The 14,403-nt window shown below is 44.8% G+C and overlaps 1 protein-coding gene across 3 annotated transcripts in view; it reads right to left on the bottom strand.

Annotated features, from left to right (window-relative positions):
* The window catches only part of REXO1 (RNA exonuclease 1 homolog), a 1,211,359-nt gene that overhangs the window by 143,428 nt on the left and 1,053,528 nt on the right, over positions 1-14,403 (bottom strand). For all 3 annotated transcript variants that reach the window (XM_044053970.1, XM_044053969.1, XM_044053971.1), the window contains one exon: positions 1,614-1,734. In XM_044053970.1, the coding sequence (XP_043909905.1) occupies positions 1,614-1,734 (121 nt within the window). The remainder of the gene's footprint in view (positions 1-1,613; positions 1,735-14,403) is intronic.

The following is a 14,403-nucleotide window of genomic DNA, read 5'->3' on the forward strand; positions in this document are numbered from 1 at the left end:
GATGATGCATTTCATAGCTTTGCATATCAGACTCATCAGGCTAATGGGGCGATAGTCGCTCCTCCTTTGTGGAGCGGGATGACTGTAGCAGTGCGCCATTTGGTAGGGACAAAGCCTGAGGTGAGGCTGTGATTGAACAGGGCACTCTGTAGTTCATGTAGAACACAGTCAGGGATATTGTCAGGTCCCATAGAAGCTGTATTCTTGGCCTTGGACAGTGCTGTTTTAACCTGTGCAGCAGTAGTACTGGGTGCCTGGCTCTACTGGTATTGAGATTGGTCTTTTGGGGGGAGGAGGGGTAAAGTTGGCAATGAATCTGTCGGCCACTATAATGGCAATATCTGTTGGCTCGGTATAGGAGATACCATTGTGCAGTAGCTCAGAGCAAACCTGGGTATTGCTGTGGAGATTCTTTGCATAACTATCGAAGGCCTTGTGGTTGTCTTTACTGTCTGCTGCAATTCTGTTTTCATACCTAGTTTTAGAGGATTTGATGAGGGATCTCAACTTTTTGTTGAGGCTGATGAGGGAGTTTTTCCAGTCTTGGGACTTCACCTTATTCCACATCAGTTTCCTCCTTCTGTTGTAGGGTTTGTTTATGGCAGGGGAACACCATATTGGGTTCCTTTTTTTTGGAGGACAGCGTCTTGGTTCTATTGGGTATGGCAAGATCCATGCGTTTGTGTACATGTTCGTACAGTGCATTTGCATATGATTCAGCAGTCATGCAACTATTCACCATTTGCATGAGTGCCGTGAAGTTAGCCACCTCTGTTTTTAGGAGCCCAAAGTTAGCTTTGGAGAAGTTTTTCATGGTGGTTACGTTTGCGGGGGGGGGGGGGGGTGGATTTCCATGGTGATTAGTTTGTGGTCAGATCTAACCAGGGAGGAGCTGACTACTGGTGTAGAGCAACGGTCACCCATGTTAGTAATGACCAGGTGAAGGATGCTATTACCTACAGTGGAGGTAAGAACGAGCTGGCCCAGGGCATTGGAATTAATGAACTCCAGGAAAAGTTGGGCAAGTGTATTGGTACATGAATAGTTTTTACAGTTAATGGAGGGGTAGATAAAGTCGCCTAGTATGACAGTGTTAGGTTGGACCCTAATATTTTCCAGGCTGCTTAGGAATGTGGAGTGTGAGTCTTGGGACATGGCTGGGGACCTATAGGAGGCTACAACCTGTATAAATATATGCAGACACTGCATACTTAAAAGTCCAAATAATCAAAAATAAAATAGAATGGTTTACACCAGGTAAAGAAAGATGTGGTATAACTAGCCAACCCAAGCACAAAGAGTAAAATATCTACTCTGAATAATTTGTGCAGCAAAACTGGGAAAATCACCAAAACAAAGTCTTTTGACAAAATTCCAGAATTTACAGGATCATGCTTGGTATATTTAAAATTAGTCTTTCAGCAAAGACAGAACTTTGCCCCAACATGCCTTATTACTTAAATAACTAACTCTACTGCACATTACTCACAGCAAGATTTTAAATATATATGGAAGGGGGAACACTTTCATTTAGCCAGGACCACATACCTGCTACTGTCGTTAGCCACCCCTCACAAATTAACTGCACCTATTAAATATTAGCGATCTCTTACCATCATCTTGGATTATGCGTTTGAGGTAGTCAGCTGTCAATGTCCTTAGTGCTCGTTTGTAAGGCAGGCCCAGTCTGTGAGGAAATACAATGGCTGTGTCAACCACTGTCTTGTGCATAAGCTGTTTGAAAAAAATAAAGCCTGTATGAGCTTATGATTGCAGCTGCCAGAAATAAAACACTACATTACAGGGTAATGGTCCATCCTAAGTTAAAATAAGTATAAATTAATGAACACACATATGATGCACACTCTGAAGATAAAAAAACTTTTAAATACTTGTTTTTCACCACTGAAGTCCAGTTTCAAGACATAACTTGAAGTAGTGTTCACAGAAGAAATTTCCCCCCAGTGCTCCCTCCAAGTCCAGTAGAGTCTACTAACACTGGATTTTGCATTATATAAAGATGACTCAAAGAGAGAAGAATGTGGCAATATGTAGTATTAACTGCAACAACAGGAAAATATGGTTGTGTGTAAGCAAACTTACCATAACAGGAGATGCTGAATAGCTCACTGCTGAAGTAGCTTAAGCTAAACAGGGGACATACCTTGCCAAGGACTGCTCAGTTTCCAAAGCTTTACAGCACCTTCCACATACCCCAACAACTGTTCAGCTCAATGAAAACTGCATAAAATCAGCAGTTAGGGCACCAAACTTTCTCAGCTTTCTTGACTCACAGCAAGGGAGGCCAGAGCCCAGGCAGCTAGGTATGTGCTAGGAGAAAAGGAAAAATATGGTACAGTTGTGACCACTTACCATAATTGTAGATGTTCAAGTAGATCAATGTTGCAGTACTGACTCTTGGGTCATCTTGCCATGCAGAAGCCCATTACCATCCCAATGTCCATAGTCTTTGCATCATCCCTACCTGATGGACATCACAGGACTGAAGTCTGGATGTCAGGGTATAAGTAGGGTTCTGTCTATGCCATCTTCAGGTCTTTCTAAGCAGTGAACAAGCAGTCTGATGCCTGAAGACAGGAAAACCTTCCCAGTTATCTGAATCTGAATGAAAAAAAGGAAGATCATAGGAAGCAGAAAGGAGATGATGGGGATAAGAGAATGATCTGCACAGAACTCCTTTACCTCATGCAGCAAGCAAGTGGGAGAAAAGTGGTCAGCAGACAGAGGGATTGGAGGGTAGGAGTATGTACTGCAACACTGATCTACTCAAACATCTATAATTATGGTAAGTGGGACACAACTGTACTATGTTCTTCATAGTCAATGTTGCAGTACTGATTCTTGGGGGGACTCCCAAAGACAACTGTTGGGTGGTAGGCCATCTGTACAACCCTAGGACATAAGGCTTTGCAGGACGGCAGTAGCAAAACCTGCTTTAGCTCTGGAGTCATTGCCTAGGTTATAGTGTTTTGTAAAGGTTTGCACAGAGTTCCATGTGGCTGCCTCTAGAATGGCCTGGGTAGGGACTCCAGTGAGAAAAGTGGTGGCAGTTGTCCCATGCCTGATGGAATGGACTTTAACATGACCAACTAGAGCTTTTCTATACAGGGGACAACAGACCTTAATGCACTAAGCTATCCATTTGAAAATGATTTCTTTGGAGACAGGTTTACTCTCTTTCTCTCTGAAAGCTACCAGCAATAGCTCTGCTCTATTAGGTGTTTTTGTCCTGTCTAGACAGCACCTAATTTGCCTGTGTACACCCGGGGAATGAAAGACTTGCTCTACCTGTTCTGTGGATTTGGGGAGAAGATGGAAGATGGACAACCTAGTTTAGGGTAAGTTGTGATACAACCTTTGGTATAAAGGATGGTTTGTTCTATGTGTTACCCTATCCCTGTGAAAATCAGTGAAAGACAAGAGAGCTTATAGCTCTGAAACCCTCCTTGCTGATGTGACAGCTATAAGGAAAGTGCCTTCCAAGTGAGCATCTTTATAGAAACTCCAATAAAGGGAAACAGTCCAACACTGAATGCTAAACCAAAAGTAACAATTTCCCTGACGATGGAATCAATGCACTGTGTGACACAGCAAGAAAATTATATTTGCCTCATCGGTAAATTAGAGGTACTTTGATTCCATCGTCAGGGAAATTGTTACTTTTGGTTTAGCATTCATCTTTATAGAAAGGCAGAGACCGCTCGTTCAAAAGAGGGCAAGACGATTTTCACTAGCACATAATTTAGATCTCAGGCAGGAATAGGATTCCTTCTGCGTGGTCTTATGTGGATGATTTCTTTTAGAAAAGTTTCAGCAGCCAAGGAAGACAGCGTCATGCTCGAGACCCACACCCCAAACATCTGAAGCTAAGGACTGCTATGTTAACTCAGATCCAACTGATGTATGTGTCATGATAACAGTGATAAGACAGGTCAAAAACCATGGTGGTCTCCAAAAGGGTCACACCAGAGGATTTGGTCCTAGGAGTCACTGGACCAGGGGCCGGAAAGACAACTCAACTGGGTCATCAGTTGACTTAGGAACTTGAGCTGCAGCATTATTGGAAATGTCAGAGTCCTTGATTTGTCATTCCATTTCTTTGAAAAGTCGTTACAGAAGCTGGTGTTTGAAAAGATCCAGCAGTAGATGTTGGTTGGGAATCCACTGGGGAAATGAAACTGAGGAAACCATATGGGCAGCTAACAGCTTGGCCCTATATCGGAGGGTTTTGTTTGAAATTTAGCACAACTGAGACAATAAGAAATGTCATGCTGAGGCCCCAAGCAGAACAGACAAAATGAGTGAAAATCTTTATGTGGGATTTGCTTCCCACACAAAGCATTTTTCGACTATTTTAAACATTAAATTAATACAGGAACATCTCCAACGAGGTATTTATATGACTGGAAGATGGAAACATTCTGGAAAAATGAACCAGCCAATAAACTGTGAGCGTTTTGAACACATGTGAAACACATCGGACTGCACTGCTAGAAAGAAAGAATAGTTGTGTAAAATCTTACCATAACCATAGATGTCCTTCTCTTCCATGCTGCAGTATTCAAAAAGTACAGTTGTGTACACTTACCATAAATGTAGACGTTCGAGTGTATTCACTGTTGCACTCATCATATTTGGGTAGATTCCAAAAGCTAAGGATGGGAGGAGGAATTTAGATAGCATTAGGACCAGCTAAAAGGCCCTGCAAGACTGCAGAGGCAAAGCCAGCTCTGGATTTAGAGAAAATTGGCAAATGGTAATGTTTGGTGAAAGTATGTACATAACTCCTGGTAACAGCTTCTAGGATGTCCCTGGTAGGGACACCTCTGAAAAAGGCTATAGAAGTAGATGCAGCCCTGATTGAGTGTGGTCTTATCCCCTGTGGGATAGGTTTTCCATGGTGCTTATAGCAGAAATGAATGCAATGGCCTATCCACTTAGAAATTATTTGCTTTGAAATGGCCTTCCCCTCTGCCCCTGCTGCAAATGCCACCAGCAGTTGTTCAGATATCCTTTGAGGTTTAGTCCTGTCCAAGTAAAATCTAAGTTGTCTGTGCACGTCCAAGGAGTGCAGTATCCGTTCCCCTTTGTTCTGTGGATGAGAAAAGAAGGTTGGCAAATGAATGGACTGATTAAGGGCCACACTGGATACCACCTTGGGCATAAAGGAGGGATTGGCCCTGAAGGACACCCTGTCCGCATGAAAGATGATGAAAGGCTCCACTGCCATGAGGGCCTGTAATTCAGACACCCTTCTTGGTGAAGTGATGGCTAGAAGTAAGGCTGTTTACCAAGAAAGGAATTTCAACTCTGCATTTGCAGCTGGCTCAAAGGGAGGTAGAGTGAGGTTTTCTAATACAAAGTTAAGGTCCCAGGCTGGAGTAGGGGTTCTCCTGGGTGGCCTTAAGTTATTGGCCCCTCTGAGAAACTGCTTCAGCAGTGGATGAGAGAAGAGTGGTGGTTCTGTATTATAATGAGCTGAAATGGCAGAGGCATAAATTTTGATGGAAGAAAAGGAAAGGCCCTTGTGAAGCATCTCAGTTAAGTATTGAAGAATGTGTGGTAAATTGGGTACAGTTGTGTCCATCTCCTGTGTTTGGTTCCAGGAACGGAATCTTTTCCATTTTTCCGCATAGGATTTTCTAGTGCTAGGCCTCCTTGCCTCCAGAATGACATCCATCACTTTCTTAGTGAGGGATGGTAACGGAGAGATCATGAAATTAGCCAGGCTGCAAGGTTCAGGGTTTGCAGCTGTGGGCGCAGAATCTGGCCCTCCTGCTGGGACAGCAGGGCAGGGGTTTGAGGCAACTGCCATGGTTCCAGAAGTGACACACTGCGCAAGACGGGGTGCCAGTGTTGGCGTGGCCTGCCTGGAGCAATAAGTATTGTCCTTGGTTTGTCCTGTTTGATCTTTCGGAGCACTTTGGAGAGGAGAGGCAGAGGGGGAAAGGCATAAACTGATATGTTTTTCCATGTGAAGGACAGGGCATCCACTTTCCAAGCTTGTCTGTGGGGAGTCCTTGTGCAATACTTTTCCAATTGGTAGTTCTGAGGGGAAGCAAACAGGTCTTTCTCTGGGCTCCCCCGTTTCTCAAAATGTTGAATATCTTTGGATCCAGTTTCCACTCGTGTGGGTCCATGAGATTTCTGCATAGGTCATCTGCCAGTGTATTTAGCTTGCCTGGCAGGAATTGAGCTTGTAGATGCACTTGGTATCTCAAGGCTGTGTTCCACACAGCCACGGCTAGTCTGCAGAGAGGGTATGAGTGGGTTTCCCCCTGCTTGTTTATGTACCACATAACAATGGTGTTGTCCGTCTTTACCAATAACTGTCCTGGAAAAATGTGGTCCTTGAAGGCTGTCACAGCATTCTGTACAGCTAACATTTCTTTTTGATTGATATGCAGGTGCATTTGACTCGGGTTCCAGTTGCCCTGAATGCACTGCCCTGCCAAGTGAGCCCCCCATGCATAGTCTGATGCGTCTGTTGTTAGGGTTTGGGCAGCAAGGGGTAGACTGAATGGCAGTTCCCTTGTTTTGGTGGCAGGCCTCTGCCCACCAAAGAAACTCTACTTTTAGACAAGGTATGATAGATATAATTGATTTTAGGTCCTGAGAATGTTGACACCATAGGCTTTTTAGATACCATTGTAGTTTCCTCATATGCAGTCTTGCATATGGAATTAGTAGAATGCAAGCGGCCATGAACCCCAGGGCTTGCTGTATTTTCCTTGCAGATTGCTGGGTCTTTGTGGCCATTTTTATGAAGTAGGCTGTCAAATGAACTTGTTTATCTGACCTGTGGTAGGCCATCTGGGAAGTTGTATTCAAGCTTGCTCCCAGGAATACAATTTGTTGGCATGGTACTAGATGTGATTTATTTTCGTTTATGGTGTACCCTAGAGAATTCAGTAATTTCTTTACAAATGCCAGATGACTTAACAGAATGTCCTGGCTTTCTGCCTGAAATAGACAATCGTCCAGGTATGGGTATATCTGAATATTTCTTTGCCTGCAATATGCAATCACTGGAGCTAGGCACTTTGTGAATACCCTGGGTGCAGTATATAAGCCAAAGGGCAGTGCAGAGAACTGATAGTGCATGTAGCCTGCTATGAAGTGTAGGTATCTTCTGCAAGATTCCCTTACTGAGATGTGCAGGTAGGCTTCCTTTAAATCCAGTGTACAGCCATGCATGTTTGCCCAGCATGGGAAGCAGCTGATGAAGAGTTATTTTGAATTTTGGAATTATCAAAAAAGTGTTTAGGATAGACAGGTCCAGGATAGGATGCCAGGAATTGTCTTTTCTGGGTACCAGAAAAAGTCTTGAGTAGAAACCTTGCCCCCATTCCAGTTCTGGGACAGGTTGAATACCCCTGATGCTCAGAAGAGAGAGAACTTGCTTTTGAGCCTCTGCCCACTGATTTGGGGGAAGGTCTGGCCAACCATTTGGGGTTGGTAATGAGTGGAAGTGAAATCTGTATCCTTGGGAAACTATATTTAAAACCCATTTGTCTTGGGTAATGAGTTCCCACTATTTTGCATGCAGGGCGATCTTTCCCCCTAAAGGAAGTCAGTTGAGCAGGGCTTTGAAGGTCTAAAGTTAAGTCATTGTGACAATTTACCATAGGGGGGGTGTCTTACTACTCCCAGCTTTGGAAGTGGGAGCCCCCCACTGTTTAGGCCTGTGAGTACCTTGGGACTGAAGCCTGGGTGTTCTGATGGTTCTGGGTTTGAACTGAGAAGACCTGGAAAAGGCAGGAAAGGACCAATTCTTAGAGGACCAGTGCCTACTAAACCTGGGAGGCTGTATTTGCAGGAAATCTTTAACAGTTTGCATAGATTTAGCTTTTTCCTCCATCTTTTTAAGTACTACTTCTGCTTTGTTGCCAAACAGGCAGTTTTGGTTTAAGGGAGCATCCAGTAATTTAGCTTTAACATGATCTGGCAAAGATTGCTCCTTACGCCAAGCATGCCTTCCAAGTACAGGCCCAGTGACAGCAGCCCTGCAAGATGCCTCTAATGAATCAAAACCACACTGCAAAGTATGTTTTCCAATTTGTTCAGCAGAATGCATTAAATTCTGTAATTCTTTATTTTCAGCACAGTCAGGAATCAACATAATTTTCTGTTTAAGCAATCCAATAATATGCTGCTGATACTTTAACATATGAAACTGGCAGTTTAAGGCCCTAATGGCCAAAGCTGCAGAAGTGTATACCTTCTTACCCCATCTGTCCAGGGCCCTGGAATCTCTATCAGAGGGGGTAGGGTTTTTGGCAGTTGTAGCCTTAATGCCTTTGGGTCCCTGTGAAATGGTCTCAGGATCCGCAGTAGGATTCTTAAAGAGGAACTTGAGAGAGCCAGGTACCCTGTAACACCGGTCAGGTTTTCTGGGAGCCGGAGGTAAAGAGTCAGAGGCCAGGCTAGATTCCGAGAAGGCATCATCTACAATGTCCAGTACAGGGGGGATAGCTAAAGGCCTGTGTTGTGGTAGGAGTAAGAGTTCCCTAAGCCTCTTTTCGGAGCCACAGTAATTCTGGCCTTCCCAGCGGAAATGCTCCTTTAGAATATGCAAGGTTTCACCAAAAGGGAAATCCTCTGGAGGGGAAGCAGAGGGAATGGAGTCCTCTGCATCAAAATCCTCATAGGTAGATAAGGGCAACTCCTGGTCATCATAGAAAACAGAAATTTCAGAATCCTGATCAGAAGAATCAGAAGGAAAATCAGTTCTAGGTCTTTTAGAGGGAGAAGGGTGGCTTCCCCTGATTAGAGTAATAAGGTCTTCATCCATTCTTATCATTTGTTTTTTAGGCATAGGGGCCTGACCATGCGGTCTGGGCATCGGTTTTCTAGGCATTGATCAAGTTTTAGGCCTTGAACAAGATGGCGTCAGTTTAATATGCAATTCAGTAGGCCTGAATACACCCTCAGAAGCCGGTGCCTGCACAGCGGCTCTGGACCCATCCAAGGTAGAGACATCCACAGGTTCCACAGTCGAAGAAGCATCTCGTAGCATACTGGACTCCGAATGGGTCTCAGTACAGGCCTGTGAATCTGAAGTTGTGGGTATCAGGGGCTGCAAAATCACCTCACTGAATACCAGCGAACTGGCGACTAGCTTAGGAGAAGTGTTGTCGGCAGCTTTGGACCTATGCGGTCTGTCTCTGTCTTTATCTTTGTGTTTTTTCGGAATGTCAGTAGTCGGGTGGCTAACCGAAGCCATTTCTGGATAATTGAACTCAGTACCAAAATATTTAGATGTGACAATAACTGACGACAAATAGTTCGAGGGTTGAATAAGGCACAAAACTGACAGCGAGGTACGTTGTGTCTGGGCCTAAACAAGGAATACAGTACGAATTAAAATCTTTATGAGGTATTTGCTTTCCACAAGAAATACAATTGTTAACTTTTACTGACATCGGTTTAGAGCAAGAAAAAGGATCCCCAATGGGGTAGGTTCATAGGTAGGTACTAGGCTATCGGCCCAAGGGCCTATGTAAGCCTAGCTAACAAGGTTCCCTGGCTTACACCACCCAAGAAACTTATATTCCTGTGCCACCGAGCAGAGACACAGAAGTGATCCCGGGGTGTATTTCCTATTTCCCATCCACTCATCAAGATGTTTCTTGAAGAGTGCTAATGAAGAACTTTGCTTGACATAAATGGGTAGCCTGTTCCAGAGTATGGGAAGTCTCTGGGACAGGAATCTATCCCTCCAGCAAGTTCCGTTTATTGTGGTGACAAGGTTTAGGTCCCTACAGCGTGTAGCTCGGAGGGATTGGGATTTCTTTAGGTGTAGCATGTCCAACAGCTCTGGGTTTGACATAGCTTTTTATGTTAGGCAAAGATCACCTTGGAGTAGGCGATATGCTACGGAGTAAAGCTGGAGTTTTTTGAGGCGGTCAGTGTAGGGCATTTGTTTGAGGCCAGTAATCCTCTTTGTGAGGTACTTCTATGGCCTTTCCAGCTGCTGCAGATGTCTTGTGAGGTACATTCCAAAAGGGGCGTTGTACTCTTATAAAGGGTCTAATGAGTGTCGAGTAGAGGGGAACAATGACCTCTTTTTCCCTGGATGAGAACCCTTTTATGATGAGGTCTGCCACATAGAAGGACTTCCTGACTACTGTGGCGATGTGACTATCAAAGGAGAGACTACTGTCCACCTGGGTCCCAAGGTCTCATCACACATTCGGTGTTAAGTAGATTGCTGCCTATGTGGTAGTTCATGGATACAGAGTTTTTACCAAAGGGGATGACACTGCACTTTTTGGCATTGAGCTTGAGGCCATGGCTCTGATACCAGTCATCTGTCTCGGCGAGGCCCTTCTGTAGGATATCCACATAATTTGGGGACTTGACTATGGCTCCTAGTTTGCAGTCATCTGCGAACTTCATTAGCCAGAGGCCTTCTGTGTTAGCCTGTACTTCAGAGAAGTAGATACCAAACAGGAGAGGTCCCAGGATGGAACCCTGTGGTACTCCATTTGTCTCTGCTTTGAGGTCAGATTTGGAGTCTGCAACTTTTACAGTGTGGGTTCCGTCAGTGAGCCAGTTGGCAACCCATCTTGTGAAGTAGGGATTTATACCTAGTTTAGTGAGTTTAGCTATAATTCCAGAATGGGGATGGTGTCGAAAGCCTTGGCGAGGTCAAGATAGGCTGTGTGAACCACCTTACCCTCATCTACGGCTTTGGTGACTGCCTGACAGAAGTCGATCAGGTTCAGGAGGCATGATTTGCCTTTCACAAACCCAAACTGGGTGGGATCCAGAGTTTGGAGGTTACCAATGTCTTTGTTTATGAGTTCCATGATGATATGTTCCATGGCCTTGCAGACCAGGCTCGGCAGGCTAATAGGTCGATAGTTCCCGGGATCAGTGGTGGCTCCCCCTTTGTGGAGTGGGATAACTGTTGCTGTGCACCATTCAGTGGGCACAAAGCCTGATGCGAGGCTATTATTGAACATGGTGCTTAAGTGGGGAGCCAGTTCGTTCTGAAGTTCGTGTAAAACGCAGCCTGGGATGTTGTCCGGTCCCATGGATGCTCCGTTTTTGACTTTAGAGAGTGCAGCTTTTACCTGCGTAGTTGTAATTACAGGGACTCTGCATTTTTCCTGTATAGATATGGGCCCTTTAGGGGTGAGGGGGGGTAAAGTTAGCACTGAACCTATCTGCCAGGATGTTGGCAATATCAGTTGGTTCTGTAATTTTCGTGCCATTGTGCTGTAACTCAGAGCAGATCTGGGTGCTGCCATCAAGATTCTTGACATAGCTATAGAATGCTTTGTGGTTGTCCTTAGAATTAGTGGCGATTTTGTTTTTGTAGCTAGCTTTGGAGGATCTTATAAGGGATCTCAGCTTCTTACTGAGGCTGATGAGGGAGCTCCTCCACTCATGGGATTTTACTCTCTTTTGCAACAGTTTCTTCCTTCATTTGAACAGTTTGTTTATGGCAGGGGACCATCAGATTGGCTTCCTTTTTTTGCAGGATAGCATCTTGGTTCTGTTTGGGATAGCACGATCCATGCACTTGTGTAAGTGCATATAGAGTGCATTTGTGTAGGATTCAGCAGTTGTAACTGTACTGTCCATCTACATGGGTGTCATGAAGTTCACCACTTATGTCTTAAGTTGGCTTTGGAGAATTTTTTTACTGTGGTTTCCTTAATGGGGGGTGGGGGGATGTGGATATCAAGGGTGATTAGCTTATGGTCGGATCGGACCAACGAGGAGTTGACTTCAGGTGTGTCACTCATGTTGGTAATGACTAGGTCTAAGATATTGTTGCCCCTGGTGGGGGTCTGGATAAGTTGATCCAGGGCATTGGAGTTTATGAATTCCAGAAAGTGTTGAGCTAAGGAGTTGGTACACGAGTAGTTTTCCCAGTTAATGGTGGGGTAGTTGAAGTCACCCATTATTAGGGTGTTTGATTGAACCCTAATATTTTTCCAGTACATCAAGAAAAGAGGAGTGGGAATCCTGGGGCATGGTGGGGGATCTGCAGCAAGCTACAATTTGGATTGCAGTTTTGCCCAGAGTTAGTTGCACTTGGATAACCTCAGACGCACTATGCTGAGCAGCTAGCCTGGAGGTGTGGATATCTTTAATGAATATGGACACACCTCCGCCTTTGGTGTTTTGGTCCAGGTTACATGGCCGAAAAGTGTGGTATGAGTTATAACCTGGTACTGCAGGGGTGCTCTCTGGAGCCTTGAACCAGGTCTCAATCACTGCACAGATATCGATGTTCTCCATTTTAAGGAGTGCCTCGAGTGAGTGCATTTTGAGATTTAGACTTCTAGTATCGAGTAGCATTACCCTCAGTTTTTGCTTGCCTGTTCCTGTTACAGTGGTGAATCCGTTATTTGAACCTTGCCTAAAAATGGCACTATAGGGGCAGCAAGAGCCCTAGCCAGTATCCGGAATCCCAGGGGCGACAGGTGCAGGCCATCTGTGGCAAAGCATCGTGGTCTGTCGACCATGTCATCCCAAGCAGACAGATACTGGATCCCATTAGAATGACACCAGAAGCTTAGCCAATTGTTGAAGTCAATCATTTTATCCTTGTACTTCGGTATCATTCTGGGCGATGGCAGAATGCTACTCAGGGCTATGAGAAGGTCACTGAAAAACCAATCAGTAAAAACAAACTGAAAACTCCAGCAAAGCTAGAACTTCCACTGAGTGACCTCCCAAACCTCTTGTATCAGAGGCACATGGGATATATGCAAATGACCCTTATGAACATCAGGTGTTTCAGCTAACTGGCGATTCTGAATGCCCATGACTTGTTTCGTTGTTTTAACGGAAAATTTCAGGCCAATAAAGCCAAACCCCAGTAGCTGTTTAGTTGAAGACTTCGGATCTGAGACTCGAAAATGAAAATTTCAGGAGTCGGCCGACCAGCACTTGTGAACTGCTTCTACTTCGGGCACCACACAGCAAGAAAGACTGATGTAATGGCGTCGGCTGCATGCTTTATACTCCTGACTACCTGACGTCATGGAAGATGAGTCAGCAACCGACGCAGGACCCAAGACTTTGATAATCAGGCCAACTGAGGGCTATTGCAAGCAGATAACCCAAATGTAATGACTGCAACAGTGAAACATGAAGAACATCTTGCTTTTGAGCCTCTGCCCACTGATTTGGGGGAAGGTCTGGCCAACCGTTTGGGGTTGGTAAGGAGTGGAAGTGACATCTGTATCCTTGGGAAACTATATTTAAAACCCATTTGTCTTGGGTAATGAGTTCCAAGTTTTTTGCATGCAGGGTGATCTTTCCCCCTAAAGGAAAAGTCAGTTGAGCAGGGCTTGGAAGGTTTAAAGTTAAGTCGTTGTGACAGTTTACCATAGGGGGGTGTCTTACTACTCTCAGCTTTGGAAGTGGGAGCCCCCCACTGCTTAGGCCTGTGAGTACCTTGGGACTGCAGCCTGGGTGTTCGGCTGGTTCTGGGTTTGGTCTGAGAAGGCCTGGAAGAGGTGGGAAAGGACCAATTCTTAGAAGGCCAGTGCCTACTAAATCTGAGAGGCTGCACTTGCAGGAAATCTTTAACAGTTTGCATAGATTTAGCTTTTTCTTCCATCTTTTTAAGTACTTCTTCTGTTTTGTTGCCAAACAGGTGGTCTTTGTTTAAGGGAGCATCCAGTAATTTAGCTTTAATATGATCTGGCAAAGATTGCGACTTAAGCCAAGCATGCCTTCCAAGTACAGACCCAGTGACAGCAGCCCTGCAAGATGCCTCTAGTGAATCAAAACCACACTGCAAAGTATGTTTTCCAACTTGTTCAGCAGAATGCATTAAATCCTGTAATTCTTTATTTTCAGCACAGTCAGGAATCAACATAATTTTCTGTTAAAGCAATCCAATAATATGCTGCTGATACTTTAAAATATGAAACTGGCAGTTTAAGACCCTAATGGCCAAAGTTGCAGAAGTGTATACCTTCTCACCACATCTGTCCAGGGCCCCGGAATCTCTATCAGAGTGGGTAGGGTTTTTGGCAGTAGTAGCCTTAATGCCTTTGGGTCCCTGTGAAATGGACTCAGGATCTGCAGTAGGATTCTTAAAGAGGAACGTGTGAGAGTCAGGTACCCTGTAATACCTGTCAGGTTTCCTGGCGCTGGAGGTAAAGAGTCAGGGGCCAGGCTAGATTCCGAGAAGGCATCATCTACAATGTCCAGTACAGGAGGGATAGCTAAAGGCCAGTGTTGAGGTAGGAGTAAGAATTCCCTAAGCCTCTTTTTGGAGTCAGAGTAATCCTGGCCTTCCCAGCGGAAATGCTCCCTAAGAGTATGCAAGGTTTCACCAAAAGAGAAATCCTCTGGAGGGGAAGCAGAGGGAATGGAGTCCTCTGCATCAGAATCCTCATAGGTAGA

The sequence above is a fragment of the Protopterus annectens genome, chromosome 13.part0, assembly GCF_019279795.1.
Source record: "Protopterus annectens isolate FY-2018-M chromosome 13.part0, PAN1.0, whole genome shotgun sequence".
In the NCBI taxonomy this organism is placed as follows: Eukaryota; Metazoa; Chordata; order Ceratodontiformes; family Protopteridae; genus Protopterus; species Protopterus annectens.